Here is a 27,843-nt window from a genome sequence, read left to right on the forward strand (position 1 = left end):
TGGACCCTGGCTTGCTCACCTCCTGTTGAGGCGATCCTGAGTATCGAGACCTGGTACTTAACACACAGCCAAACCCATCTCCACCATCAGGAGCTCTGGTGAACACCAGTTGGTGCTTAGATTCCATACCTGGAGCATGTGTCATCTGCCAGAGTGACCTGGTTATTTCACTTATCCAGCTGATCAGTAGGAGCCTCTCTACTGCTATAGCTACTGGTCTCCAAGCCTGACCTCTGATCGAGACACTTTCTGACCCTCATCAGCCACCAGCAGACTGGATTTGTGAGTACCTGAGGCCTAGCCTTGTACCTTAGCCTAGCTGCATCGCTGCCATGCAGTCGCAACATGTTTATAACTAGACGCAGGGGGGACAGTGACCCCAACTTTCCTAACAGTTTCAGGAATGTTTATTCTGTACCCAATGAGGGCATGGACTTCTACAATCTGAAATCAAATGACCTTATGTTTATAGGGTCTACCTCGGTGGACTCCCCCTTAGAAGCGTTTCCTGTCTATTTGTCAGCAGAGTCTACTGCAGTCAAATAATTCACCCAAGACCTTCACAGATATAGACTGCAGAGGCTCTAAGCATGCTCCCATGCCTTTGCCTGCAGAGTAAATCTCTGATCCTCCCATGACCTTAGCAAAAGGCTGGACCACTAGTTACAGTGACCACCCCACAGTCTATCTCTGATAAAACTGTTCTTGGGGCACCACAGTCCTCTGTCATTACTTCGAACCTGCAAGAGACTATTGTGGCTCTTACTGATGCAGTACATACTACTGTGCATCTAGGGGATCAGCCTGCGGTCTCCAGCATGGAGTCTCTTGAAGCTTCTACAGCTGTAAAGACCTTCCCACTACGCCAACTATTTGAGATATTTCTCTATGTAGCAACTTGAGTGTTTGTTAAAACTTTTCCCTTTTGATAGGTAATTTCTGACATATGTACTCATTTTGACGTGTGTAGAGGGTCCATGGAATGAATGCACAAACATGTTCTAATGCACCTTGACTTATGACCATGAATGATCAAACAAACCCATAGATATAATAGGGACCTTAATCCATCATACCTTCTTAAGGACAAACTCCAATTCCTTTGCTTGATATGCTGGATTCACAGACACCTACAGAAAATAGATATGTGTTAGAGGTAAATGCTGAATGTTTAATGGCAAAAGCACAGGTCAAAAAGTGTATCTAAATCCAAAATTGAAAATGTAATATAATGACTAAAGGTGTGTTATCCCTTATTTGTACTCATTTGGGCAATGCTTCAGATCGTGCTCAACTTTTATTGTGATCGAGATCATAATAAATCTCTTCTTCCTGAAGAATGGTAGAAAATCTGTTAAGTGATATTCAAAAGTTTCCGAAATACACAAATGCTGGAGAACTAATAAAGTCATAAAGCATCATAAAGTGCTTCACCCCAGAATAACTAAATGTATTCCAAACTATACAGCATCTTGTTTTCGGGGTGTCACGAAGAACAGACCCAAAGGAGGCCCTTCTCCACAAACCAATAAACAATATCTCCCGAAGAGGCTATATCCTTATCACGTTTTTATAGCCACTAAACAAACTATTGCTCATGCATGGAAGACTCCATCCCTCAGCTTTGAAGGGGTAAATCTAAGATTCAGGGCACAATCATCAATGAAAATTGATCGCGATCTTGAAGGATACTCATGGTAAATTTCCCTCAGTATGGCAACCTTGGCTGGACTACACTCCTCCTGCTTATCACACCTCACATTTACTGCTGCTTTGAACATCAGAGGAGGCTTCTTTCCTCTTCACTGCCTCTCAGGACGCCTTGAAGTCCTTCTTTGGGGGATAACTTTCTCTTTTTCGATATTACCCGGGGTGTGCAGCAATCCCTTCTTTTCCCAAGTGTTCCTCCATTTTCAGGACTCCTTTAAGTGGCCTCCGTGGATTCCCCTCTCGCTTTCACCCTTAATTTATCCCCTTTTTTTGCTGATCTCTACGGAAGATCCGTGCTTGATTAGCTGCAGCGGAGGGCAGGGGAGACATTGGGGGTCTAAGAGATCCCTAATGTCCCATATAAAGAGAACCTGTCACCTGACCAAAACTATCAAAGTAGGGGGCTTGTTTAAGCCAATTTAAAAAAAATTAAAATAAAATGTGTAAAAAGTGTTTTTTTAACCGCTTCAGCCCCAGAAGATTTTACCCCCTTCCAGACCAGAGCACTTTTTGCGATTCGGCACTGCGTCGCTTTAACTGACAATTGCGCGGTCACGCGACGTTGCACCCAAACAAAATTGCCGTGCTTTTTTTCCCCACAAATAGAGGTTTCTTTTGGTGATATTTGATTACCTCTGCGGTTTTTTTTGCGCTATAAACAAAAAAAGAGCATCAATTTTGGAAAAAAAACGCAAAATTTTTTACTTTTTGCTATAATAAATATCCCCCAAAAATACATAAAAAAACGATTTTTTTCCTTGGTTTAGGCCAATATGTATTCTTCTACATATTTTTGGTAAAAAAAAAAAAAAAATGCAATAAGCGTATATTGATTGGTTTGCGCAAAATGTATAGCGTCCACGAACTAGGGGATAGTTTTATGGCATTTTTATTATTTTTTTTTTTTTTAACTAGTAATGGCAGCGATCTGCGATTTTTATCAGGACTGCGTCATTATGGTGGACACATCGGACACTTTTGACACACTTTTGGGACCATTGACATTTATTCAGCGACCAGTGCTATAAAAATGCACTGATTACTGTAAAAATCACTGGCAGGGAAGGGGTTAACACTAGGGGGCGATCAAGGGGTTAACACTAGGGGGCGATCAAGGGGTTAACTGTGTTCCCTCTCTGTGTTCTAACTGAAGCGGGGAAGGGACTGTGTAGGGGAGATGACAGATCGCTGTTCATACTTTGAAAGGAACAGACGATCTGTCACTTCTCCCCTCAGAGAACCGGAAACTGTGTGTGTTTTCACAAACAGATCCCGGTTCTCAGTGTGTAACCAGCGATCGCGGGAGACCGGTGGTGATCGCGACCGCCGAGCACTTGCATTGGCTCCGGGAGGGGGGGGGGGGGGGAGCGGGCGCGCGCCCCTAGTGGCCACAGGACGAAGCGACATTACATAACGTCACTTCGCCCAGCCGTGCCATTCTGCAGCAGTGAAACTGCGGCGGCTGGTCGGCAAGTGGTTAATATAAACAAATAAAAAAATAAAAATCTGGCAGGGAGAAGAACCGTGCACCGTCCGCTGGGGTTTGTTCAGAAAACAGTAGAAAAGCCTGTCTCTTGCAAGCATGCTGCTGAGAATTAACCTTTCTTCTATATAGAAGCAGAAGCCAGACATGCCCTCCTGCTGAGCCAAAGCTAGAGCTTTCTAATCTTTTTTTTTTTCAAAAGCAGCTACAGAATGAGTAAAAAATAAATAAATAAATAAATAAATAAAAATAAAAAAAATAAAAGTTCTGACAGCAGCTGCAGAGAAGAAGCCTTGCTCTCTGTGGGGAAGCAGTGGTCCAACTTGCCCCCCCCTACTAACTCACACTTCTAGCTCTGCAATCAGCAAAGCTCACGCTTCTCACTGATTCGACAGTTCTGGCTCTGACTCAGCAGGGGGAGGTGTCAGACCTCTGCAGAGAGACCACTGCTTCTCCCCAGAGAGCAAGGGTCCTTCTCTGCTGCATGCTGGCAGGGCACAGGCCTTTCTCCTCAGGTTGTGGCTGGTATTTTACTGAAAACGAATTAGAAGACTCTGCATGTCTTTTGTTTTAATACACCTGGAATGTATTTAGCTAATTTAAACTGAAAATTTAATTGGGCTTTTTTTTAAAAAAATGACAATTGTCTACACAGTGCACAGCGAAACTCACCAGGATGATGCCGGCTTGAGCCGTAGCAAACTGTGTAACGATCCACTCGTAGCTATTCGGCCCCCACATTCCGAGGCGATCTCCCTTCTTCAAGCCAAGAGCCAGCAGCCCCGCCGCAAGGGTCTCAACCTGTGCAGAAATACAAATAAAAACCCTTATATTCTATAGAAGTGTTTAATAACTAATAAAAGTACCCTTTATAAAAATCCACTGTTACTGATACTTGTTCACTGACACAGAAACTACTGCAGCCTTTGGATCAACAGAACAGCCAGGCAACTAACATTTTCAGAACGAGACAGAAATGATAGCCTACAAAATATGTAAGGACTGATGTATGTACGTAGCTATTATTTTTTGTGCCCAATAACTTGCCCTGCGGAAGATTTTACCCCCTTCATTTTTTGCAATTCAGCGCTGCGCTACTTTAATTGGCGATTGTGCGGTCATGTAACATTGTACCCAAATTAAATATTTATAATTTTGTTCACACAAATATATTTCTTTTGGTGGTATTTGATCACCACTGCGTTTTTTTTTTTGTTTTTTTATTATATAAACGAAAATATTGAAAAAAAAAACCCAGTACAATATTTTCTACTTTCTGTTATAAAACATCCAATAAAATCACGTCTTCATAAATTTAGACCAACATGTATTCTGCTACATGTGACAAATGCTGCCAGTGATTAGGGCTGATCTGCCTTTTTAGGGACACTATACTATTGGGGACTAGGGATGAACCGATATTTCGGCCGCCGAAAATTACTGGCTGAAAATAGGGTTATCAGCGTTATGCCGATAAGAAAAAAAGTTGCTAAAATTGGCCGGCGAAAAAAAAACAGGCGATTTTGCCGTGATTTCACTGCGTTTACAGTGCATTTTGTCACAGGTCATGTGACTCAAAAACGGCTTCAAAAACGTAACATGGGTGCGTTTTTTGCCACATTTTCAATGCGTTTTAATGGGGAGGTGCATTTTTGGTGCAGTTTTTTCTAACTGACCAAATATGCACCAAAAATGTGGTAAGCAGGATTTTTGACACCGCAATGGAAGAGCAACGGATCAGTGTGAAGAAATACATAGAGTTTAAAGGAATGCATATTTCTTGCGTTTTTTTTAAACGCAAAAAAGCGTTTCAATAACTGCTCGGTGTGAAAGCAGTATATCGGCTGAAACAGTGCCAACAATGGCTGAAAATAAATTCATATTCATTTAAATTAATGATAAAGTTTATATATATATATAATATATATATATATATATATATATAATATTTTACTTTACAAATCTTTGATCAAATAAACTAAGTTTTTAAGTGCAGTAATCCTCTGGACTCTATGCTTATTATATATATATATATATATATATATATATATATATATATATATATATATATATATATATTATATATACAGATACACATTTTATTTTTTTAAACTGTCCATTTTGTTTCGGTTTGCAGCTAAGTGCATCCCGAATTTCCTGTCCAGAATTTTCATTTCGGTGCACCACTATTGGGGACACTAATATAGTTCTGATCATAATCAAGATACTGTTTTGTACAGACATTATACTAGTAATGGTGGTGATCAGCGTCTTCTAGTGGGAATGTGATTGTGTGGCAGGCAATGTGGCACTAACTGACGCTGGCTGGGAGGGACACTGACGTTACTAGTAACACTAATGCAGTGATCAGTGATGATACTGTACACTGACACTGTACTAATGGCACTGGCTGGGTGACGGGTGATCGGGAGGGCAATCAAGGGGTTAACTGTGTACCCAACAAGTGTATGTGTGCTGTATGTACTCACTGATCTGGCCGGGTTTCACTCCTTGCTTTCATTTCTGAAGGGCGGGGAGAAATCCAGCCAGAGTCTGTATTAGAGGTCTGTGTAGTGATTGGCCACAGCCTATCAGCAGGTATACAGCCTTAAACATTTGGCTGTAACCTGCTGACAAACTCATGCTTTGTCCAATCACAGCACAGGGAATACACTGCGACGTACCGGTACGATGTGGTGCCTGGCTGTGCCACCCACCTGTGGTAAATGTACGCAAGTGGAAAAAGAGGGGGGATTTTGGGACTTTAAATGAGGCACATATGTGGTGTGCCTCCATCCCTAGTACATGTAGAAAGAGGAAAAGTGGAACTTTAAATGAGGTTGTTGACATTGTGGAGGTAGAATAGAAAAAAGTACAAATTTATTGAAAGATGTAATATAATATAATAAGTAGATAGGTAAAATCTGAATTGATGAGTCTATTACAGACATGAATCAGCATCACATATGACCGACGCGTTTCGTGTAAGAACGCTCTTCAGGGGCGGATGCTCAGATATATCTATGGGGTAGAATGGGATAAAATTAGTCTAATTGTAACTAATAATGAAAAGGAAAGGCAGGGATAGCCCATCCTGAATACTTACATGGGGTCCAATAAGATGGAATGCGGCGACTATAAAGCCAAGGCCCATCATAGACTCATCAATTCAGATTTCACCTATCTTCTTATTATGGTTTCTATTGTTTTACTATATCTCCACTTCTGTTGCAAGTGCTGCTCATATTATGTATGTGTCTATATGAATTCATGCAATGTAATTATCCAATTGTCTTAGATCTGGTATATACTTTCTTGTCCATGCCGCACATGCATGTAGTTGTGTGGGTGGATTACATATGAATTGATATACTTATTGTTCATGTGGTATTTTAATATTGCCATGTTTTTATACATCTTTCAATAAATTTGTACTTTTTTTATTCTACCTCCGCAATGTCAACAACCTCATTTAATGTACGCAAGTGGTTAAATTTATTTATTTATTTTTTACTGAAATTCTGTGCTTGATAAACCATTGTGCAAATATCGAGTGACATAAAAAATGGGCACTACAATTATTTTATTCTCCAGGGTCTCTGCTTTCAGAAAATATATAACGTTTGGGGGTTCTAACTAATCTTCAGGCCGGACTCTGGCAGCAAAAAGCAAGCAGGGGGATATTGTAGGCGCAATAAAAGACAAAACCTTAGGCTGCAGCCAAGTGTCTCTAAAATAGTAATCAGTAATCGTCTATTATCAAAGACAAGTCCATTAGGGATCCTAACATGATTGGGATGTAGAAGAACAAAGTCCATCCCCCGAGGGCTTAGCTCATCCGGGAGGAAGTCAAATCGTTGAATTGACATGCAAAAGAAAAAAAAAGGAGGGCGCCTCTAAGTGCAATAGTTCATAGGTTTAAAAAACTATTTAAAAAGCCACTCACAGGCGGTAGATGAAACAAAGGCTCTATTTGAGCATCTCAGGGTTTCATCCAGGCAAACGTTCTGTGTCAGCCACTCCGCCGGGAAGGAACACCAGCCACTCTCTTCCGGATCGCAGGCAGCCAGAGCATCCGCGAAAACCACGGTGGAACGCAACGCCGATGGTGTGACGGTCACCAGACAGGGCGGGTGCAACGCATTTTAGAGCATGCGAAAAAGCTGCCTCCGGTCATGCACGCTCCAAATTGAGTGTGTATGCCCAGAGACGGCATCATGTATGCTCCAAAAGCAGCGCGCATGCCTAGAGGCGGCATTGCGCATGCTCTGAAACGCGTTGCACCTGTCCCGTCTAGTGACGTCATCACGCCAATGGCGTTGTGTTCCACCGTGCTATCCATGGATGCTCTGGCTGCCTGCGATCTGGGAGAGAGTTCTTTCCCGGCGGAGCGGCTGACACAGAACATATGTCCGGACGAGACCCTGAGATGCTCACTGACAAATAGAGCCTTTGTTTCACCTACCGCCTGTGAGTGGCTTTTTAGTTGTTTTATTAAACCTATGAACTATTGCACTTAGAGGCGCTCCCCTGTTTCTTTCCTTTGCCTGGTTCTGGCAGCAGGGTTACTCTACAGCAGGGGTCTCAAACTGGCGGCCCTCCAGCTGTTGCGAAACTACAAGTCCCATCATGCCTCTGCCTGTGGGAGTCATGCTTGTAACAATCAGCCTTGCAATGCCTCATTGGACTTGTAGTTTTGCAACAGCTGGAGGGCCGCCAGTTTGAGACCTCTGATCTACAGACTGAGGCTTAGGAAGGGGTAACCAAATACACTGAAACCTTCCCCATTATAAGGATCCTTGATCATCTTCCCTACATCGCCTTGTTTCCTGCTACATGACAGGTGCCCTTTAATTGGTTACCTACATCTTTGCATAGCTGGCTGTAGGTCTTCCTTTTGGCACCGTGGATATCGACGACGGCCTCTTGATCCGGGACTCGCTGGGTTGTGTCCCACAGACACTGTTGCATAGTCTTGATGGTCAGCGGTATATCGGTGTTCCCATGGATGTAACTTATGGTGGTGATGGGTTTTTGGGGTGGAGCTACAGAGAGGAGAACACTGTGGGATGAAGAAATGAGATGACATTAGAGAATGTAAGCTGACACTATAGTATGTGGAGGACAAGTAGTGAATCAATTTGGAAAGCTCATCAGCATCTTAAATTGCACAGGAATGCTTTGCCAATGCAGCCCTCTAACGATTTGGCTACTAAATGAATAGAAATTTTTAAAAAAATTAAAAAAGGTGCAAACTTCTAGTGCATTACCCAATTAAAAATGTTATTTTTCATTGCAGTCAATAGGACACAATATTGCATTAAAGTCAATGGGATGTGATTTTTCATTGAAGTCAAGTGATTTTGCATTGAAGTCAATGGGAAGCGAGTTTGCATGGAAGTCAATGGGACATGATTTTGCATGGAGGTCAATAGGGGTCATTTTTGCCTTGAAGTATATGAGATGTGTTTTTGCATTGAAGTCACTAGGGGGCGTTTTTGCATTAAAGTCAATGGGAGATGAGTTTGCATTGGAGTCAATGGGATGCGATTTTGCACTGGAGTCAATGGGATGCGATTTAGCATTGAAGTCACTAGGGGGGTGTTTTTGCATTGCAGTCGATGGGATGCAATTTTGCACTGAAGCCACTAGGGGTGTTTTTGCATTGAATCAATGGGACACGATTTTGCATTGAAGTCAATGGGATGAGATTCTGTATTGAGGTCAATAGGGGGCATGTTTGCATTGAAGTCACTAAGGCGTGTTTTTGCATTGGAGTCAATGAGATGCGATTTTGCACGGAAGTCAATGGGATGTGATCTTGCATGGGATGCAGCGTGCCATTATTGGCACTTTTTTTTCACCTTTAACCCTATTTTCGGCCCAAAATTTTGGTGGCCGATATATTGGTGGATCCTTAATATATAAACCCAAAGTAAGAAGTTGTCTGGATGTGTCATCAAGGCCTACGCATCACTCAGACAACCCACTCAACGAGTTTCGAGGAATACGCCCCCTTCTTCAGAGTTTAGTTAGTCTGTATCACATCACCTCCTAAACAGACCAGACAATATATCACTTGCCCAATGCAGGGCGGGTCCATCGACAGGATCACTTTAAAACACTAAATAGAAAGTCAGTTTCTAATGCTGCCGCTCTGTATGAATAGGAATAGAAGGAGGTGAAATACGTGTCGGGTTGCATAAAATATTTTCAGCAACTGGAGGCCATAAACGTGAAAACGCCATTCACAGAACTGGCTGAGTTTACATAGCGTGTGAAAAACCTGCGAAGCACAGCGCCTTTCTGTGTGGTTATCACCTTCCAATGTCCTCAAAGGTCTTTATTAAACAAACAATCACATGTGGTGGAATAAAAGATTGTCAAATGTACAAACTACAGTTTATCTCCAGCTAAAGTACGCTCAGTACGCAGCTAAAATACATCTAAAGGAACTCTGATCTGTCAATGGATTCAAATTGACAGGCACACCTGCCAGAAAGCATAGCCAGGGTGGCGCCCTTGTTTGGCACACCTGCCAGAAAGCATAGCCAGGTTGGCAACCTAATTTTATTCTTACAGCAGTTAAGCAAAACTACTTGATTCACCTCCCCGTCCTTCGCCTGGGATGGACAATGAATTCTGCAGCAGACTGTTGAGGTCGTTTCTCTCTCTCTATTTGTCAGTATGTTCCCTGTGAGCTAAAGAACCTGAAAGTACCAACTCCTAATAATATAATATGTAAAGCACTGCATAGGTTGTCGGTGCTATTTAACCACTTCAGCCCCGGAAGGATTTACCCCCTTCCTGACCAGAGCACTTTTTGCGATTCGGCACTGAGTCGCTTTAACGGACAATTGCGCGGTTGTGCGACGTGGCTCCCAAACAAGATTGACGTCCTTTTTTCCCCCACAAATAGAGCTTTCTTTTGGTGGTATTTGATCGCCTCTGCGGTTTTTATTTTTTGCGCTATAAACAAAAATAGAGCGACAATTTTGAAAAATACGCCTTATTTTTTACTTTTTGCTAAAATAAATGTCCCCCAAAAATATAGAAAGAAACTATTTTTTTCCTCAGTTTAGGCCGATACGTATTCTTCTACATATTTTTGTTAAAAAAAAAAAAAAATCGCAATAAGCGTATATTGATTGGTTTGCGCAAAAGTTATAGCCTAGTCTACAAAATAGGGGATAGATTTATAGCATTTTTATTTTTTTATTTTTTTACTAGTAATGGCGGTGATAAGCGATTTTTATCATGACTGCGACATTATGGCGGACACATCGGACAATTCTGACACATTTTTGGGACCATTGGCATTAATACAGCGATCAATGCTAACAAATTGCATTGATTACTGTAAAAATGTGACTGGCAGTGAAGGGGTTAACCACTAGGTGGCGCTGTAGGGGTTAAGTGTGTCCTAGGGAGTGTTTCTAACTGTGGGGGGAGGGGCTGTGTGTGACACGACACTGATCACTGCTCCCGATCACAGGGAGCAGAGATCAGTGAAAGTGTCACTAGACAGAACAGGGAGATGCTTGTTTACATTAGCATCTCCCCGTTCTTCCTCACCGTGAGACGATCATGGGTATCCCCGCGGACCCGCCACGATCGCGGTCATGGAGCTCCCAGCGGGCGGGCGCGCACGCGAGCCGCCTCTTAAAGGGACAGTTACGTTAATCTGCCTGTACGTGCCCTTCTGCCGCAGTATATCTGCGTGAGGCGGTCGGGAAGCGGATAAGTACCTCAAATAAATAATATGGATAATGCTATACACTAGAGCTGCACAATTAATCGTTCTAAAATCACAACCTCGATTCAACCCCCCTCACGATGTTAATCCAGCATTTCCACAATTCATGCAACAAGTGCAGAGCCGTTCTCCGCTCAGAGCTGTCAAAAAAATTAAAAATAAATAAAAAGGCAGCCGGCAAAGATTAGTCCTGTCAATTTAAGAAGGTGCTCCTAACGACAACTCGTTATGTGTATAAAAGACACCTGTCCACAGAATCTTTCTTCCATTCAAACCTCACTATCATGGGCAAGACCAAAGAGCTGTCAAAGGACATCATGGAGAAGACTGTAGACCTACACAAGGATATAATGGACTACAAGACCATCAGCAAAAATCTTGGTGAGAAGGAGACAACTGCTGGAGCGATTATTTGCAAATAGAAGAAATACAAAATAACCATCAATCTCCCTCGGTCTGGAGCTCCATGCAAGATTTCGCCTCATGGGGGTAAGGATGATCATGAGAAAAGTGAGGGATTAGCCCAGAACTACACAGGAGAATCTCAAGCCAGTTGGGACCACAGTCAACAAACAAACCATCGGTAACACAACATGCCGCCATGGATTGATATCCTGCAGCACCCGCAAGGTCCCCCTCCTCAAGAAGACACATGTACGTGCCCGCCTGAAGTTTGCCAATGAACATCTAAATGATTCAGAGAAGGATTGGGAGAAAGAGCTGTGGTCAGATGAGACCAAAATTTAGCTCTTTGGCATTAACGCAAATCTGTGTTTGGAGGAAGAAAAATGCTGACTATGACCCTAAGAATACCATCCCTACAGTCAAGTACGGAGGTGGAAACATGATGCTTTGGGGCTGTTCATCTGCTAAAGGAACAGGCCAACTTTGCCGTATTCAGGGGCCAATGAGCGGGGCCAAAAATTGTAAAATTTTGGATGAGAACCTTTTTCCCTCAGCCAGAACACTGAAGATGGGTCAAGTATGGGTTTTCCAGCATGACAATGACCCAAAACATACCACCAAAGCAATAAAGGAGTGGCTCAAGAAGAAACACATTAAAGAGGTTGTAAACCCTCGTTTTTTGTTTTGTTTTTAAATAACAAACGTGTCATACTTACCTACTATGTGCAGTTAGTTTTGCACAGAGTGGCCCCAATTCTCCTCTTCCGGGGTCCCTCAGCGGATAATAGCCTTCTTGATCCCCTTCAGTCTGGATTTCGTCCTCAACACTCCACAGAAACTGCTTTCCTAAAACTAACAAACGATCTACTAACGGCCAAAACCAATCAACACTATTCTGTACTCCTACGCCTGGACCTCTCTGCTGCCTTCGATACGGTTGACCACCCCCTCCTCCTCAAAAAAACTCCACGTCTTTGGTCTCCATGACTGTACTCTTCGCTGGTTCTCTTCCTACTTATCCAACCGCACCTTTAGCGTTTCTTACAACTCTACTTCCTCCTCTTCCTTTCTCTGTTGGGGTCCCCCAAGGTTCTATTCTTGGACCTCTGCTATTTTCAATCTACACCTCCTCCGTGGGTCAGCTGATAGCCTCCCATGGCTTCCAATACCATCTCTACGCTGATGACACCCAAATCTATTTCTCTACCCCTCAGCTCACTCCCTCCATCTCCTCACGTATCACTAATTTACTATCAGATATATTAGTCTGCATGTCATGCCACTTCCTCAAATTCAATCTGCCCAAAACCAAACTTATAATTTTTCCTCCCCTACGTGCCCCTTCCCTTCCCCTTATCTCTCTGTCATAATCGATGCTACAACTATAAGCCCATCCCCACATGCCAAGGTCCTAGGTGTAGTCCTAGACTCTGAACTCTCCTTTAAGCACCACATCCAATCACTGTCCAAATCTTGCCACCTCAACCTCCACAACATCTCCAAAATACGCCCCTTTCTAACCATTGACACAACAAAGCTCTTAATTCTCTCCCTGGTCATCTCTCGCCTCGACTACTGCAACTCCCTTCTCACTGGCTTACCTCTACATAGTCTATTCTCCCTTCAATCCACCAAGAATGTTGCTGCCAGACTCATCCACCTTACCAATCGCTCAGTATCTGCTACTCCTCTCTCTCATTTCCCCCACTGGCTTCCGCTCACCCAACAAATTCAAAATACTAACAACTACTTACAAAGCCATCCACAATTTAGCCCCCAGCTACATCACTACCCCTTACGTTACCCCATCTGCTACACCCTTTGATAAAGTCGGAAAGACGAAATCGATCAGGGAACGATCTCATGGCGTATTGAATAGATCTACATATACTGCGCTCTAATGTCCAGCATAGTCTTTGGGAATGATTTGTACTGAGCGGCTCACTGGTTTACAGTGTCTCCCGCACGGCTTTTTGGCATTTCCGATCCATTTTCGTTTCTTTGGCTGAACACTGTCAGCTTGGAAACCTGACACTAAGTCACTGGATGAGAGGATATTGACGGCAGTTATGTGAAACAGCAAGGCTTTTTTATATACAACTTGGACAACACACATCTTTAATAAATCCTTTGGAAAATAGTACTACTCTATGTGGAGCCTGTCTTTTTTTTCCTTATATACACTGATAATGTGGATTTGCAAGCCGGCCCAGCAGTAAATCAGTGGGAGATCGTGAATGCTTATTATCTGCAACTTTGTGGTGAGTTTGAACCCCAGAGGGGAGTGTGGAGCGTGGGTTTGAATACGGTGATTGGCGCACTATCCGACCATCTCCACTTCTTTATTCACTTATGAAGCTAGCCACGAACTTTACCTTCACGTTTATCCACTTGTCAGATCTGCGATTTAAGGTTTAGCGACTTTATGTGCATTTACCCTATATGCAATTGTGTCAACTCTCAGCAATTTGACAGGAGCGCCGCTTTGATATTATGTGTCTTTTCACATTTGTTTGTTTAATGTGACAGACTGTTGTATCTCATATTCATTCATTTATTTTTTAGTTTAAGTGGCAGCCAGATTTTATATTTCTCTCTTATTGTGATTAATCACAGTGCCAGCATGTGTTAATCTGTTTGGAAACTCATTGCGCTGGGTTGGAAGGAGATAAGTGAGCCTAGTTTTATTTCTTTCCTCCTTTTTTTTTTTTTCACATCACTAGCCTAGTCTCTAATTACCAACCTAATTGTTCTCTATGTTCCTATCAAGACCTCCTGCTCTCTAGCTCCCTAGTCATCTCCTCCCATGCTCACCTCCAAGACTTTTCCAAAGCCTCTCCAATCCTATGGAATGCCTTACCCTAATCTGTGCAATTATCTCCTACTCTTAGCTATTAGATGATCCCCGAAAACCCTCCTCTTCAGAGAAGCCTATCCTACCCACACCTAACAACTGTATTTTCATTTTCTCCATCAGCTCATCCCCCACAGTTATTACCTTTTTGTTTCCACTTGACCCTCCCTCCTAGATTGTAAGCTCTAACGAGCAGGGCCCTCTGATCCCTCCTGTATTGATTTGTATTGTAACTGTACTGTCTGCCCTCATGCTGTAAAGCACTGCACAAACTGTTGACACTATAAAAAAATAGTGTATAATAATAATAATGATAATAATAAAGATAACACTATTATTAGATTGTAAGCTCTTACGAGCAGGGCCCCTCTTAACTCTTGTATTTTATTTATTGTATTGTAACTATACTGTCTCCCTTTATATTGTAAAGTGCTAATGGCGCATGCACGCGGCGCGGGGAGCGGACATGATCTGACCGAGTTCCGCTCGCTGCCTGACTTTTCTAGCTACAAACAGCGATCCGAATGCAGTAAGCACCTTCCCGGGCACAGGATCAGACGATGCAGTGGAGGGCAGCGGGAACGGCGAAACAAAAACAGCAGCGATACCCCCACGACCCACTCAGAGTGCCAGGCACAGGCTGCATGTCAGACCCCCGCTCCCAAGATGGCACTGGATCAGAAGAAGAAGCAGGGACAGGAGGAGCAGCCATCTCGCAGCCCGACCTCCCCTCACTCTGTGGCAGCTTCACCAAATGCCTCAGCCATCCCACAGACCATCCAGATGCCGGATCCTTTCTCCTCCCAGTCACAGGAAGAGCTGACAGAGAAACACCAAAGTGAGCTCCCCCAGTTCTCCCCCTCTATGGGGATCTCAGGACGAAGGCCCAGATTATGCAGGTTCCCCTGTCTCCTCAATGGACAGACATATGGCGGACCTTACGGAAATGGTCCTGAGTCAATCCAGTTCCATGGGAGATCAGTCTCAGCCACCACAGCCTGCTCCCTATTCTGGAGATGCAGCCATACTGGCACGCTTTTCTGCATTGCTCCAACAAGAATTGTCTAAAGCCTGCAAAGCCATGACAGCAGAGATAAGGGGTGACTTCCAATGTATTGGGGAGAGACTGGACACGATTGAATCCAAGGTGGATGGCACGGTGGGCAGGGTTAATCAGAATACTAAGATGATTTCCTCCCTGCAAGACCAATTTGACCAAGCCAACACAAAAATCGAAGACCTGGAGAACAGATCCAGATGCTATCATTTCAAGCTGCGTGGATTTCCAGAATCGATCACTGATCTGGAAGACGCAGTACACACCTTGAATTACCGGGAATTTCCCCTCATCATCTGGAGCTCGACAGGGTGCATCGAGCCTTGACTGCTCCGAGAACGGATGGCCTCCCCAGAGATGTGTTAGTAAAATCACACTTTTACTGGATTAAAGAAAAAATAATGTCAGAAGCCAGGAGTAAGGGAGACATATCCTTATTAGGCCACCCAGTCCAAATATTTGCAGACATCTCCCAACAGACCATCCAGAAGAGACGCGCACTGAAGTCCCTATTGTCGCACCTAATCAATCGCCACATAAAATATCGATGGTCTTTTCCCTTCCGTCTCTCATTTGCCTACAAAGGTAAGAAGTATTCATTTGCCAACTTCTGAGAAGGGAAGGAAATCCTGCTGGACCTTGGACTGATCACTAGGGAACCTCTATCGCCATCTCTCCGGCAAGCAAGGGAATGACCGATTTCACCCATATGGTCCCAACAAGGCCGCTTCTCATCAAAGTGGTCCGACCTGGCCATGGGTGCACACGGATGAAGCAGAAATGAATTCCGATCTTTTGACCCAGAGTTGAGGCACTGACTGCCGGTACTGAAGTTGGACATTCTGTTGTTGGAAATTGTTCCATGATGTTGGACACACTGTTCCTCCCGGACTCAAAAGTTTCCTTGAAATTTTCCTTTTTTTGTTGTTGTTTTTTCTCATCCCCCTCCAAGCACATGCTTATGGTTGGCACTGTTGTGAAACTGAGCCGTGGACACCTTACTCCAGTTCTGAGACAAGGTGATACCTCAAAAGAATTTTTTTTTTTTTTTCCCCATCTTGGCTCTAAGCTGAACAGACAATTACATTGGCCAGAAACTGGTTTTCTACTTTAAACACTGAACGTGCCTGGTTGTATTTCTGTTAAGGTTTTGTTTCCCGGATATATCTTTCCTTCATAATAATAGTCACTTCTCTGTGAGCTTGTCCGGCCTCGTTTAGAGGGCGACAACCTCACGATACATTATGGGAACGCTGAATTCCCAGAGGTCGGTGACCTACGTTACATTACGAGATGTTACATTGTTTATATGTATTGCAACTTTTTTTGACGCGCTCTGTACCCGATGGTTCCTCCCCAGAGCGATAGGATCTCGGACGAGACGATGGAACACCACAACAGGCAAGTGCAGTCTATCGAACCACCATGCTGAGTACCCAATCACCCAAATTCACTGTTGTCTCCCATAATGCGCAAGGCATAAACTCCTCAACCAAAAGGGCTAAGGCCTTCCACCAATATCATACCTGGGGAGCAGATATAGTGCTCCTGCAGGAAACCCACTTTTCTCGGACTTCAGCACCCAAAAGCACCCAATATGCGTTGCTAAACGCGTACCCTTCACCCCTGATATGGTTATAAAAGACAAAGAAGGGAGGTACATTATGGTGGTTGGGAGAATCAAGGAACAGGTCATAACCTTAGTCTCCTATTATGCCCCTAACGCGGGACAGGTACAGTTCTTTGAAACCATGCTAGCAACACTAATCCCACATGCAAAGGGTCAGACCATAATAGGTGGAGACAGTAATGTACCCTTGGACCAAGCTTTGGATAGGTCTAATCCACACAAACCAGTTTTTAAACACACTCCGAAGCAGGGCTGCAAACTAGCTAGGTTGTTACATTCATACAACCTAAAAGATGTCTGGACAGATCTCCACCCGACCACCAGAGATTATACACACTATTCCCATGTACATAAAACCTACTCCCGAATCGATCATGTTTTCACCTTATCACACCTTCTCCCTTCTATCAAATCAGCCAAAATATTGGCCGTGGCGTGGTCTGACAATTCCCCGGTGCAAATCTGCTTATCAGACTTGGGGACGAAACCGACACCAACAACATGGCGCCTTAATGCCTCTCTACTTAATGACCCTATTATATTCCCCCGAAATTGAAAAGGCCATAGGCCAATACTTTGTCGAGAATCGGGCCACTGATACGACGCCGAGCATCAACTGGGCAGCGCACAAAGCCACGATTCGCGACACCTGATCTAATTAGCATCTAGGACCAAACGCATACATGCCCAAATGATACAACAACAAGAGACTGACCTACAGGCCCTTATGCGAGAAGCGTGATCAGATTGTGTTGTCGGAAATTCCGATCGTGTGTGGGCTCCATCAGATTTTTCCCGTCGGAATTTCCGACACACAAAGTTTCAGAGCAGGCTATAAAATTTTCCACCAACAAAATCCGATCGGTTAAATTCCGATCGTGTGTACACAAATTCGACGCACAAAGTGCCACGCATGCTCAGAATAAATTAAGAGACGAAACCTATTGGCTACTGCCCCGTTTATAGTCCCAACGTATGTGTTTTACGACATCGCGCTCAGAACGATCGGATTTTCCGACAACTTTGTGCGACCATGTGTATGCAAGGCAAGTTTGAGCCAACATGCGTCGGAAAAAATCCATGGATTTTGTTGTCAGAATGTCTGATCAATGTCTGATCGTGTGTACAGGGCGTTAGCCTCACTACTAGCTAAGAAGCAACTCCGCTGGTCCAGGCACCGTTTCTACACCTTGGGAGACAACAAAAACACCCTATTAGCTAGCAAAAACTCACACCTCATCCATATAACCCAGCTCTACCAAAATTACGCTTGAAAGACAGCAAATTGCCACAGAACCCACAACTAGTGGTAAAGGAATTCTGCTCCTTCTACTCCAAATGATACGCCTCCCCGAATGCACTTCCTGCAACTCTAGTGGATAAGTGCTTTAGGGACATATCTTTACCTAAGGTAGAAAATGATCATATTGGGCTGAGGGGGATTTTACAGAGGGCGAAATCAAAGCGGCTATCAAGAGTCTGCACACCTCAGAGGCACCCGGCCCTGATGGATTCTCGGGTCATTACTACAAGCAGTTCTCAGAGTTGTTGGTGCCTCACCTATGCTCCTTCTTTAATGATCTGAGGAAAGGGTCAGCTTTACCCACACATGAAAATGCAGCCTTTATTCATGTCATCCCTAAACCTGGGAAGGACCATGGTGACTGTGCCAATTATCGCCCAATTTCATCAATTAATGTAGATCTCAAATTGATGACCAAAGTTCTGGCAAACCGAATGAATACCTTCCTATCCAGTTACATCCATCCGGACCAGGTGGGGTTTGTGCCCAATCGCCAAGTGCCTGATCAAACTCGACGCCTAATAGATGTTATATCGGCAGTTCAGTCTAACTGGGACAATCAGGGGCCTAGGAAGAGCATACTGTTGTCATTAGACCTTTGTAAGGCTTTTGACTCCCTGTCATGGGACTACCTTTTTTTATGCACTAAAAGGCTACGGCTTTGGCCCAAAATTTTTGGGGGTGTTGCAGACTCTTTATAGTTTACCAACGGCGACAATCCAGGTCAAGGGATACAATTCACCTCAAATAGATATCCATAGAGGAACTCGACAAGGGTACCCCCCATCTCCCATTCTATTTTTATGGGCCCTGGAACCATTGGCTATATCAACATTAGGAGTCATCCAGACATAAAGGGAATACATTGTGGGGAGCTCGAGCACATGTGTGCTATGTTTGCTGATGCTTTGCTCATGCTCCTTTCTTCCCCGGTCACGTCACTGCCAAACCTATACCGAACATTGCGCCACTTCTCCATGATCTCGGGCCTTTCCATCAACTATTCGAAATCGGTTGCCCTCAACCTCTCACTGGACCCGGACACAGTAGCACAACTACGCATATCCTTTCCATGTAAATGGCAGACAAAAGCCCTCCCATACTTAGGAATCTTCCTAACCCCCACTCTAGATAAGCTGTATCAGACAAATTATCCCCCCCTATACAACAAGATGGTGGCTGATCTCCTACGATGGGGTAATAATCCTGCGTCGTGGTTCGGTAGACTGCACAGGATCAAGATAAATCTCTTACCAAGGTTACTGTATCTATTGAGAACACTGCCTATCTCAATTCGTATACCTGACTTACACTCATTCCAAAACAAGGTTTTGAAATTTATATGGGGGAATAAGAGACCTCGGGTGAATAAGTGCACCCTAAATACGCCTAAGATGAGGGGTGGCCTGGGAGTCCCCGACTTAGTTAGATATTTTTATGCAGCGCAATTGGCACAGCTAATCCGCTTTAACTCCTCAACACCCCGCCCATCTGGATGAAAATCGAATCTACCTTGCATCCCATTAAACCAATCAGTCACTTGATGTGGCTGAGACCAAAAGACAGACCAGCCATGATGTGTCCTACACGATCATTTTCATTGAACCTATGGGACAGACTAACAAAATCCCATAATTTCAAATCCCCACATACTCCCTTGGCCCCCCTAGTGGGTAATTCAGACTTCACCCCAGGTCTCAATTCCCATTCCCCTGCTTGGTGGGCAAACAAGGGTTTGATACGCATAGGTGATCTCTGTGATCATAGGGGGATTCTAACACAAGGATCCCTTCAAGAGAAGTACCTTCTCCCAAATTCAGAAACTTTTCATTACGTGCAAATAGTGCATTTTTTGCACACCCTGCAACACGCAGCCGATAAAACCTCATCCACCTCAATGGAGTACATGTGTAGAACCTTTGATAAGCACACTGGCTTAATTTACAAAATCCACAGTATATTGAGTTCCACCCCAGAAAAACTGTTTTACATGATGATGTGGGAACAAGATATAGGTGAGACACTCACACTTGCCGAATGGACAACAACGTCAGAGTGTGCATCAAAATCATACATAAATACCTCATTAATCGAATCAAACTACAAAGTTTTGCTCAGGTGGTACATGGTACCAACAAGAATAGCCTCGTTCGTTCCAGAGGCCTCTCCCTCCTGCTTCCGAGGGTGCGGAATGGAAGGAACGATGATTCATGTATGGCGGTCCTGTCCTAAGGTTAAACATTTTTAGATCCGCCTTTCCAATTTTATCTTCTCACTAACACAGGTGAACTTAATTAAATCACCGCAACAAGCTCTCCTGGGATGCCCAGTAGAGGGTACACCTAAACAGGCAGGGAAACTGGTAGCCTTTATCTTCACAGCAGCCAGAATAGCAATTGCCAGATCACGGAAGACACCACACGAGCCCATTCGATCTGGTAAAAAATAAATTGACATGGATCATGGTGAATGAACGCCTCTTGGCGATCATATAGGACAAACGGACCCTATTTGACAAGATTTGGGAACCGTGGGTTAAATACTTGTCTGACCCCCTGTGAGACATCAGGGATTAACCTAATCTTAGGGAATGCACTTTCCTCTTTGTTATTCCTTTCTTACTACTTCTATTCCTTTCTTTTTTCTTCTGGAAATTGACTGTGGTCTCCCCCCCCCCCCCCCGGGGTTCGTATTTCCCTTCTAGACTACAGTAATGTAGACTGGTTGTGTTACCGTTTTGTTCTTTTCGAAATTGTAATTATACGACACTGGATGTGCAGGCCGGAAGAAATTGATTCATTTTTCTGTTAAGATCACGTTGTATAATTATATTAAGGTATGGCAAACAGTTTACACCAAAATGTCAGAAATGTGTTGCAATTTTCAATAAAAATCTTTGAAACATGTTGTAAAGTGCTGTGCAAACTAATGGTGTTATATAACTCCTGTATAATAATAATAATACATCATGCATATAGGTCATAGCATAGCATGTAGATAATACTAATGCCCTGTACACACGGTCGGATTTTCCGACGGAAAATGTGTGATAGGACCTTGTTGTCGGAAATTCCGACCGTGTGTGGGCTCCATCACACATTTTCCATCGGATTTTCCGACACACAAAGTTTGAGAGCAGGATATAAAATTTTCCGACAACAAAATCTGTTGTCGGAAATTCCGATCGTGTGTACACAAATCCGACGCACAAAGTGCCACGCATGCTCAGAATAAATAAAGAGATGAAAGCTATTGGCTACTGCCCCGTTTATAGTCCCGACGTACGTGTTTTACGTCACCGCGTTCGGAACGATCGGATTTTCCGACAACTTTGTGTGACCGTGTGTATGCAAGACAAGTTTGAGCCAACATCCGTCGGAAAAAATCCATGGATTTTGTTGTCGGAATGTCCAATCAATGTCCGACCGTGTGTACGGGGCATAATACTAAATACATAGCACATAGTATATTATATATATAATACTATATACATAGCACATCATGCACATAGGCAGATACAGTATACATAGCATGTAGATAACACATAGTATAATTTAGATAATACTACCTACTGTATATCCTATATGATGCACATTGGTATATACTGTATACACAGCATGTGTTGTATATAATACTAAATACACAGAACAAAATCTAATATACAGAGAACACATAATACACTATATTATATAATCATACAATACAAGCACTCAGCGCACAACAATAAATTGATTATCTCCACCACCTCCAATCCGGCTTCTAAAGACATTAAGAGACAACGCAGAAGGCCGGGAAACTGTCCAAATTAAACATCATTAATCTGAGATAAAAGACAACCGTTTGCTCTTTTTGGTATCTAGCAACGTCTATGGTAAGGTCACTGAAGAACGCCATGCGGTTTAGTGGCACACGTTTAGCAGGAATATACTGTAGGCAGTCCTATGAGCTCAGTGTAATATTCTAGAAGTAATGTGTGAAAAAAAAAAAAAAAAAAAAAAAAAAAGGTACAAACAAGTCACAGACCTTTACCCTGAAATCCTCAAATTCTTCAGCATTTGATCACACGGTCCCTACAGAGCTAAACAGAGCTTCGTGAACGGCTATAAAGTGGTTGTAAACCTCAGACATGAAGTGTGAACAAAGCATATCCCTCTATAGTGTGTACTTGTGTCAATCCGGAGCACTAACGCTGGCCATACACCAGGGTAGATTTGATTTAAATCACAAGTACAAAGGCTTTAATTTAAATCCACTCAATTTAAATCATATTTTTTAAAGAGCAACTGTCATCTCTGTCCCGCAGCGGCTCCTCCTCCTCCTCGCTGCTGACTCACCGACAGTCCCATTCACTTTAACCACTTAAGGACCGAGCCTCTTTTTGAGATTTGTTGTTTACAAGTTAAAGTTGAGGTCCACCCTAAAAAAAAAAAATTACATAAACACGCTCCTTAAAATACATTAAAAAACGTTTGAAAAAAAAAGAATTTTTTTTTACTTACCAGAAATGGCTGTTGCTAGGCAGTTCATCCTAAACTGTCACTTCCTAATCCGCGGTTCTTGTCCTCCCTCGCGTTGTCTCCTGGGAGATGGGACGCGATGTCTTCTGGGAACTGTGTGTGTCGCAGTAGACAGGCGTCCATTCACAAAGCGCCGCGCGACTCGCGCATGCACAATAGGAAACGGGCAGTGAAGCCTCAAGGCTCCACTGCCTGTTTCCCTTCGTTAGGATGGCGGTGCCGACACGCGATCCGGTGGACGGATCGGCCTCGGGGGGGGGGGGGGGGGGTGACATCACGGGCTCGCTGGACAGGTAAGTGCCCTTATTAAAGTCAGCAGCTACAGTGTTTGTAGTTACTGACTTAAAATAAAACAAAAAAACGGCAGGACCTCTGCTTTAAAAACTGTTTTTTAAAGCAGTTAAATTACCTAGAACCCCCAAACATTATACATTTTTTTTTCTAACACCCTCGAGAATAAAATTGGCGGTCATTGCAACACTTTCTGTCACACCGTATTTGCGCAGCGGTCTTACAATACACTTTTTTGAATTAAAAAAATAAGACAACAGTAAAGTTAGCCCAATTTTTTTTTATATTGTGAAAGATAACGTTATGCCGAGTAAATTCATACCCAACATGTCACGCTTCAAAATTGTGCCCGCACGTGGAATGGCTGCAGCCATAACAACGATATTCCTCTTCAAAGTTAGGAGGTATGCGGCGGTCCGGAAGTGGTTAATGGGACGGCTGGTGATGTGGCAGTGACACAACAAGGTGGGGGACATGGCGGCAGTGTGTGAGTGGATGTCCCGCTAACAGGCGCTGCCATGATGGATCTGAAATGACAGGTGCTCTTTAAATGTAAGGACTGATTCTTGCTGGTAGTTAGAATCTTTAATAATTGCAAACAAACTGAAGGTTTCCTATTTAGAATAATATGCTGTCTGGTTAGTAAAACAGCGATATCAGAACCGATTCAATCATACAGTTTGTAGTGTACATAGATTTGCAAAACAATGGGATAAATGAATATTCCTGAACTTTGTTTTATCTCATAATTACTGTGAAATTATGTGAATGCATCAATGCAGTGCGTGTTATCTCAGCTTGCAGAGCTTGGATTCATTGAATGAGTTTACCAAATAGAATATACAGCCTCATTCTACATAACTAAGCTCCATTTCATGCTGAATAAACTAAATTATTAATGTATCTTAAAATAGAAAACTATCTTTAGATAGATTTTTACTCTAAAAGCAATTTATTAAAATAAATTTGATAAAAATAAAAAAAAAAATCTATATAAATTAAAAAAAAAAGACAGATTTTTTTTAGATTTTTTTTTAAATCATATTCTCTAGGGTCATATATAATGTTTGTGCATTCTAAGTAATGTTCTAGCAAAGAAAACTGGTTTTTACATGTATGACAGAAATGTCTGAATTGGCCTGGGGGGGTTAATGCTCACCTTCACTCCCCAGATCTACTTTAGCTCCCCGTCTTATAGCAGGCTCCAATAAATGTATTATTTATTTATATAGTGCCATCAATTTCCGCAGCTCCTTACATCCTACATACACTTTATTGTCAAAAGTATTGGGACACCTGCCTTTACAACAATACTATAAATTGACACGGCAACTTCAAGGGGTTAACAAAGGTTAGTGTGTATAAAATACTATGTGAAAGATTTATATTTTTCCAACACTCCTCCTACCTTGCAAAACAGCCCATTCAGTAAAAAAAAAAAATCTATATTATATATATATATATATATATATATATATATATATATATATATATACACACACATATATATACACACACACTCACACATACACACACTATATTACCAAAACTATTGGGACGCCTGCCTTTACGAAGACATGAAGTTTAATGGCATCCCAGTCTTGGTCCGTAGGGTTCAATATTGAGTTGGCCCTCCCTTTGCAGCTATAACAGCTTCAACTCTTCTGGGAAGGCTGTCCACAAGGTTTAGGAGTGTGTCTATGGGAATGTTTGATCATTCTTCCAGAAGCGCATTTGTGAGGTCAGGCACTGATGTTGAACGAGAAGGCCTGGCTCTCAGTCTCCGCTCTCATTCATTCCTCAGGTGTTCTATCAGGTTGAGATCAGGACTCTGTCCAGTCAAGTTCCTCCACCCCAAACTCGCTCATCCATATCTTCATGGACCTTGCTTTGTGCACTGGTGTGCAGTCATGTTGGAACAGGAAGGGGCCATCCCCAAACTGGGAGCATAAAATTGTCCAAAATGTCTTGGTATGCTGACGCCTTAAGAGTTCCCTTCACTAGAACTAAGGGGCCAAGCCTAACCCCCGAAAAACAACCCCACACCATAATCCCCCCTCCACCAAATGATTTGGGCCAGTGCACAAAGCAATGTTCATAAAGACATGGATGAGCGAGTTTGGGGTGGAGGAACTTGACCGGCCTGCACAGGGTCCTGACCTCAACTTGATAGAACACCTTTGGGCTTGCTAACAGGAGACAACATCAAGGTAATCAGAATGATGACCTCACCACTGTACTGTATTGTCCCAACCAGTAGGCTGGGGAGGGGTCTGTGACCACACTGTATTACTTATCTGCAGTGGGGAAAAGTAAAGTAACCAACCTGGCTTAAAGTGGACCTTCAGTCATTTTTTCATCTTTCCATCTATTAAATCTTCTGCCCTTGTTGTTGTTTTAACTTTGGATAGTAAAGCATTTATTTTTCTGCCAGTAAATACCTTATACAGCCCCCTTCTTCTTTCCTGGCTGGTAAAAAGCCTAAGCGTATGACATCATACACACCTCTGTCTCTCACTCTTGTGAGAGTTTTCCAGGAAGGGACGGGGGAGGAGTCATAAGAGGGCCAATGAGAGCTGCAGAGCTGGAGGTGTGCCTCTGTGTATCTGTGTAAATCCAGGAAGTGAACAGGCAGCAGCTTCAGCTTACCACAGTTAAAATGGATGCAGCCAGACTCAGTGGAGGGAAATTTTTGCAGCATATTTGGCAAGTACAGAATCACAGTATATATAAAATAATATGCAAAGCAAAGTGGTTGGAGGGAAGCTTCAGAATGGCAAAGATGTTTTTATTGCAAATTATGTGAGCAAATTATGTGAGCAGAAGATAAAATTGGAAAGGCGGATCTAAAAATGTTTAACCTTAGGACAGGACCGCCATACATGAATCATCGTTCCTTCCATTCCGCACCCTCGGAAGCAGGAGGGAGAGGCCTCTGGAACGAACGAGGCTATTCTTGTTGGTACCATGTACCACCTGAGCAAAACTTTGTAGTTTGATTCGATTAATGAGGTATTTATGTATGATTTTGATGCACACTCTGACGTTGTTGTCCATTCGGCAAGTGTGAGTGTCTCACCTATATCTTGTTCCCACATCATCATGTAAAACAGTTTTTCTGGGGTGGAACTCAATATACTGTGGATTTTGTAAATTAAGCCAGTGTGCTTATCAAAGGTTCTACACATGTACTCCATTGAGGTGGATGAGGTTTTATCGGCTGCGTGTTGCAGGGTGTGCAAAAAATGCACTATTTGCACGTAATGAAAAGTTTCTGAATTTGGGAGAAGGTACTTCTCTTGAAGGGATCCTTGTGTTAGAATCCCCCTATGATCACAGAGATCACCTATGCGTATCAAACCCTTGTTTGCCCACCAAGCAGGGGAATGGGAATTGAGACCTGGGGTGAAGTCTGAATTACCCACTAGGGGGGCCAAGGGAGTATGTGGGGATTTGAAATTATGGGATTTTGTTAGTCTGTCCCATAGGTTCAATGAAAATGATCGTGTAGGACACATCATGGCTGGTCTGTCTTTTGGTCTCAGCCACATCAAGTGACTGATTGGTTTAATGGGATGCAAGGTAGATTCGATTTTCATCCAGATGGGCGGGGTGTTGAGGAGTTAAAGCGGATTAGCTGTGCCAATTGCGCTGCATAAAAATATCTAACTAAGTCGGGGACTCCCAGGCCACCCCTCATCTTAGGCGTATTTAGGGTGCACTTATTCACCCGAGGTCTCTTATTCCCTCATATAAATTTCAAAACCTTGTTTTGGAATGAGTGTAAGTCAGGTATACGAATTGAGATAGGCAGTGTTCTCAATAGATACAGTAACCTTGGTAAGAGATTTATCTTGATCCTGTGCAGTCTACCGAACCACGACGCAGGATTATTACCCCATCGTAGGAGATCAGCCACCATCTTGTCCTCCCTCGCGTTGTCTCCTGGGAGATGGGACGCGATGTCTTCTGGGAACTGTGTGTGTCGCAGTAGACAGGCGTCCATTCACAAAGCGCCGCGCGACTCGCGCATGCACAATAGGAAACGGGCAGTGAAGCCTCAAGGCTCCACTGCCTGTTTCCCTTCGTTAGGATGGCGGTGCCGACACGCGATCCGGTGGACGGATCGGCCTCGGGGGGGGGGGTGACATCACGGGCTCGCTGGACAGGTAAGTGCCCTTATTAAAGTCAGCAGCTACAGTGTTTGTAGTTACTGACTTAAAATAAAACAAAAAAACGGCAGGACCTCTGCTTTAAAAACTGTTTTTTAAAGCAGTTAAATTACCTAGAACCCCCAAACATTATAAATTTTTTTTTCTAACACCCTCGAGAATAAAATTGGCGGTCATTGCAACACTTTCTGTCACACCGTATTTGCGCAGCGGTCTTACAATACACTTTTTTGAATTAAAAAAATAAGACAACAGTAAAGTTAGCCCAATTTTTTTTTATATTGTGAAAGATAACGTTATGCCGAGTAAATTCATACCCAACATGTCACGCTTCAAAATTGTGCCCGCCCGTGGAATGGCTGCAGCCATAACAACGATATTCCTCTTCAAAGTTAGGAGGTATGCGGCGGTCCGGAAGTGGTTAATGGGACGGCTGGTGATGTGGCAGTGACACAACAAGGTGGGGGACATGGTGGCAGCGGGTGAGTGGATGTCCCGCTAACAGGTGCTGCCATGATGGATCTGAAATGACAGGTGCTCTTTAAATGTAAGGACTGATTCTTGCTGGTAGTTAGAATCTTTAATAATTGCAAACAAACTGAAGGTTTCCTATTTAGAATAATATGCTGTCTGGTTAGTAAAACAGCGATATCAGAACCGATTCA

At 43.2% G+C, this 27,843-nt stretch overlaps 1 protein-coding gene across 1 annotated transcript in view; it reads right to left on the reverse strand.

Annotated features, from left to right (window-relative positions):
- LOC141113511 (medium-chain acyl-CoA ligase ACSF2, mitochondrial-like) overlaps positions 1-27,843 on the reverse strand; it is a 115,603-nt gene that overhangs the window by 67,294 nt on the left and 20,466 nt on the right. Inside the window, exons 2-4 of the mRNA XM_073606672.1 lie at positions 8,060-8,255; positions 3,866-3,994; positions 1,077-1,130 (exon numbers count right to left, since the gene is read on the reverse strand). Of these exons, the coding sequence (XP_073462773.1) occupies positions 1,077-1,130; positions 3,866-3,994; positions 8,060-8,255 (379 nt within the window). The remainder of the gene's footprint in view (positions 1-1,076; positions 1,131-3,865; positions 3,995-8,059; positions 8,256-27,843) is intronic.

The sequence above is a fragment of the Aquarana catesbeiana genome, linkage group LG12 (assembly GCF_042186555.1).
Source record: "Aquarana catesbeiana isolate 2022-GZ linkage group LG12, ASM4218655v1, whole genome shotgun sequence".
Classification (NCBI taxonomy): domain Eukaryota; kingdom Metazoa; phylum Chordata; class Amphibia; order Anura; family Ranidae; genus Aquarana; species Aquarana catesbeiana.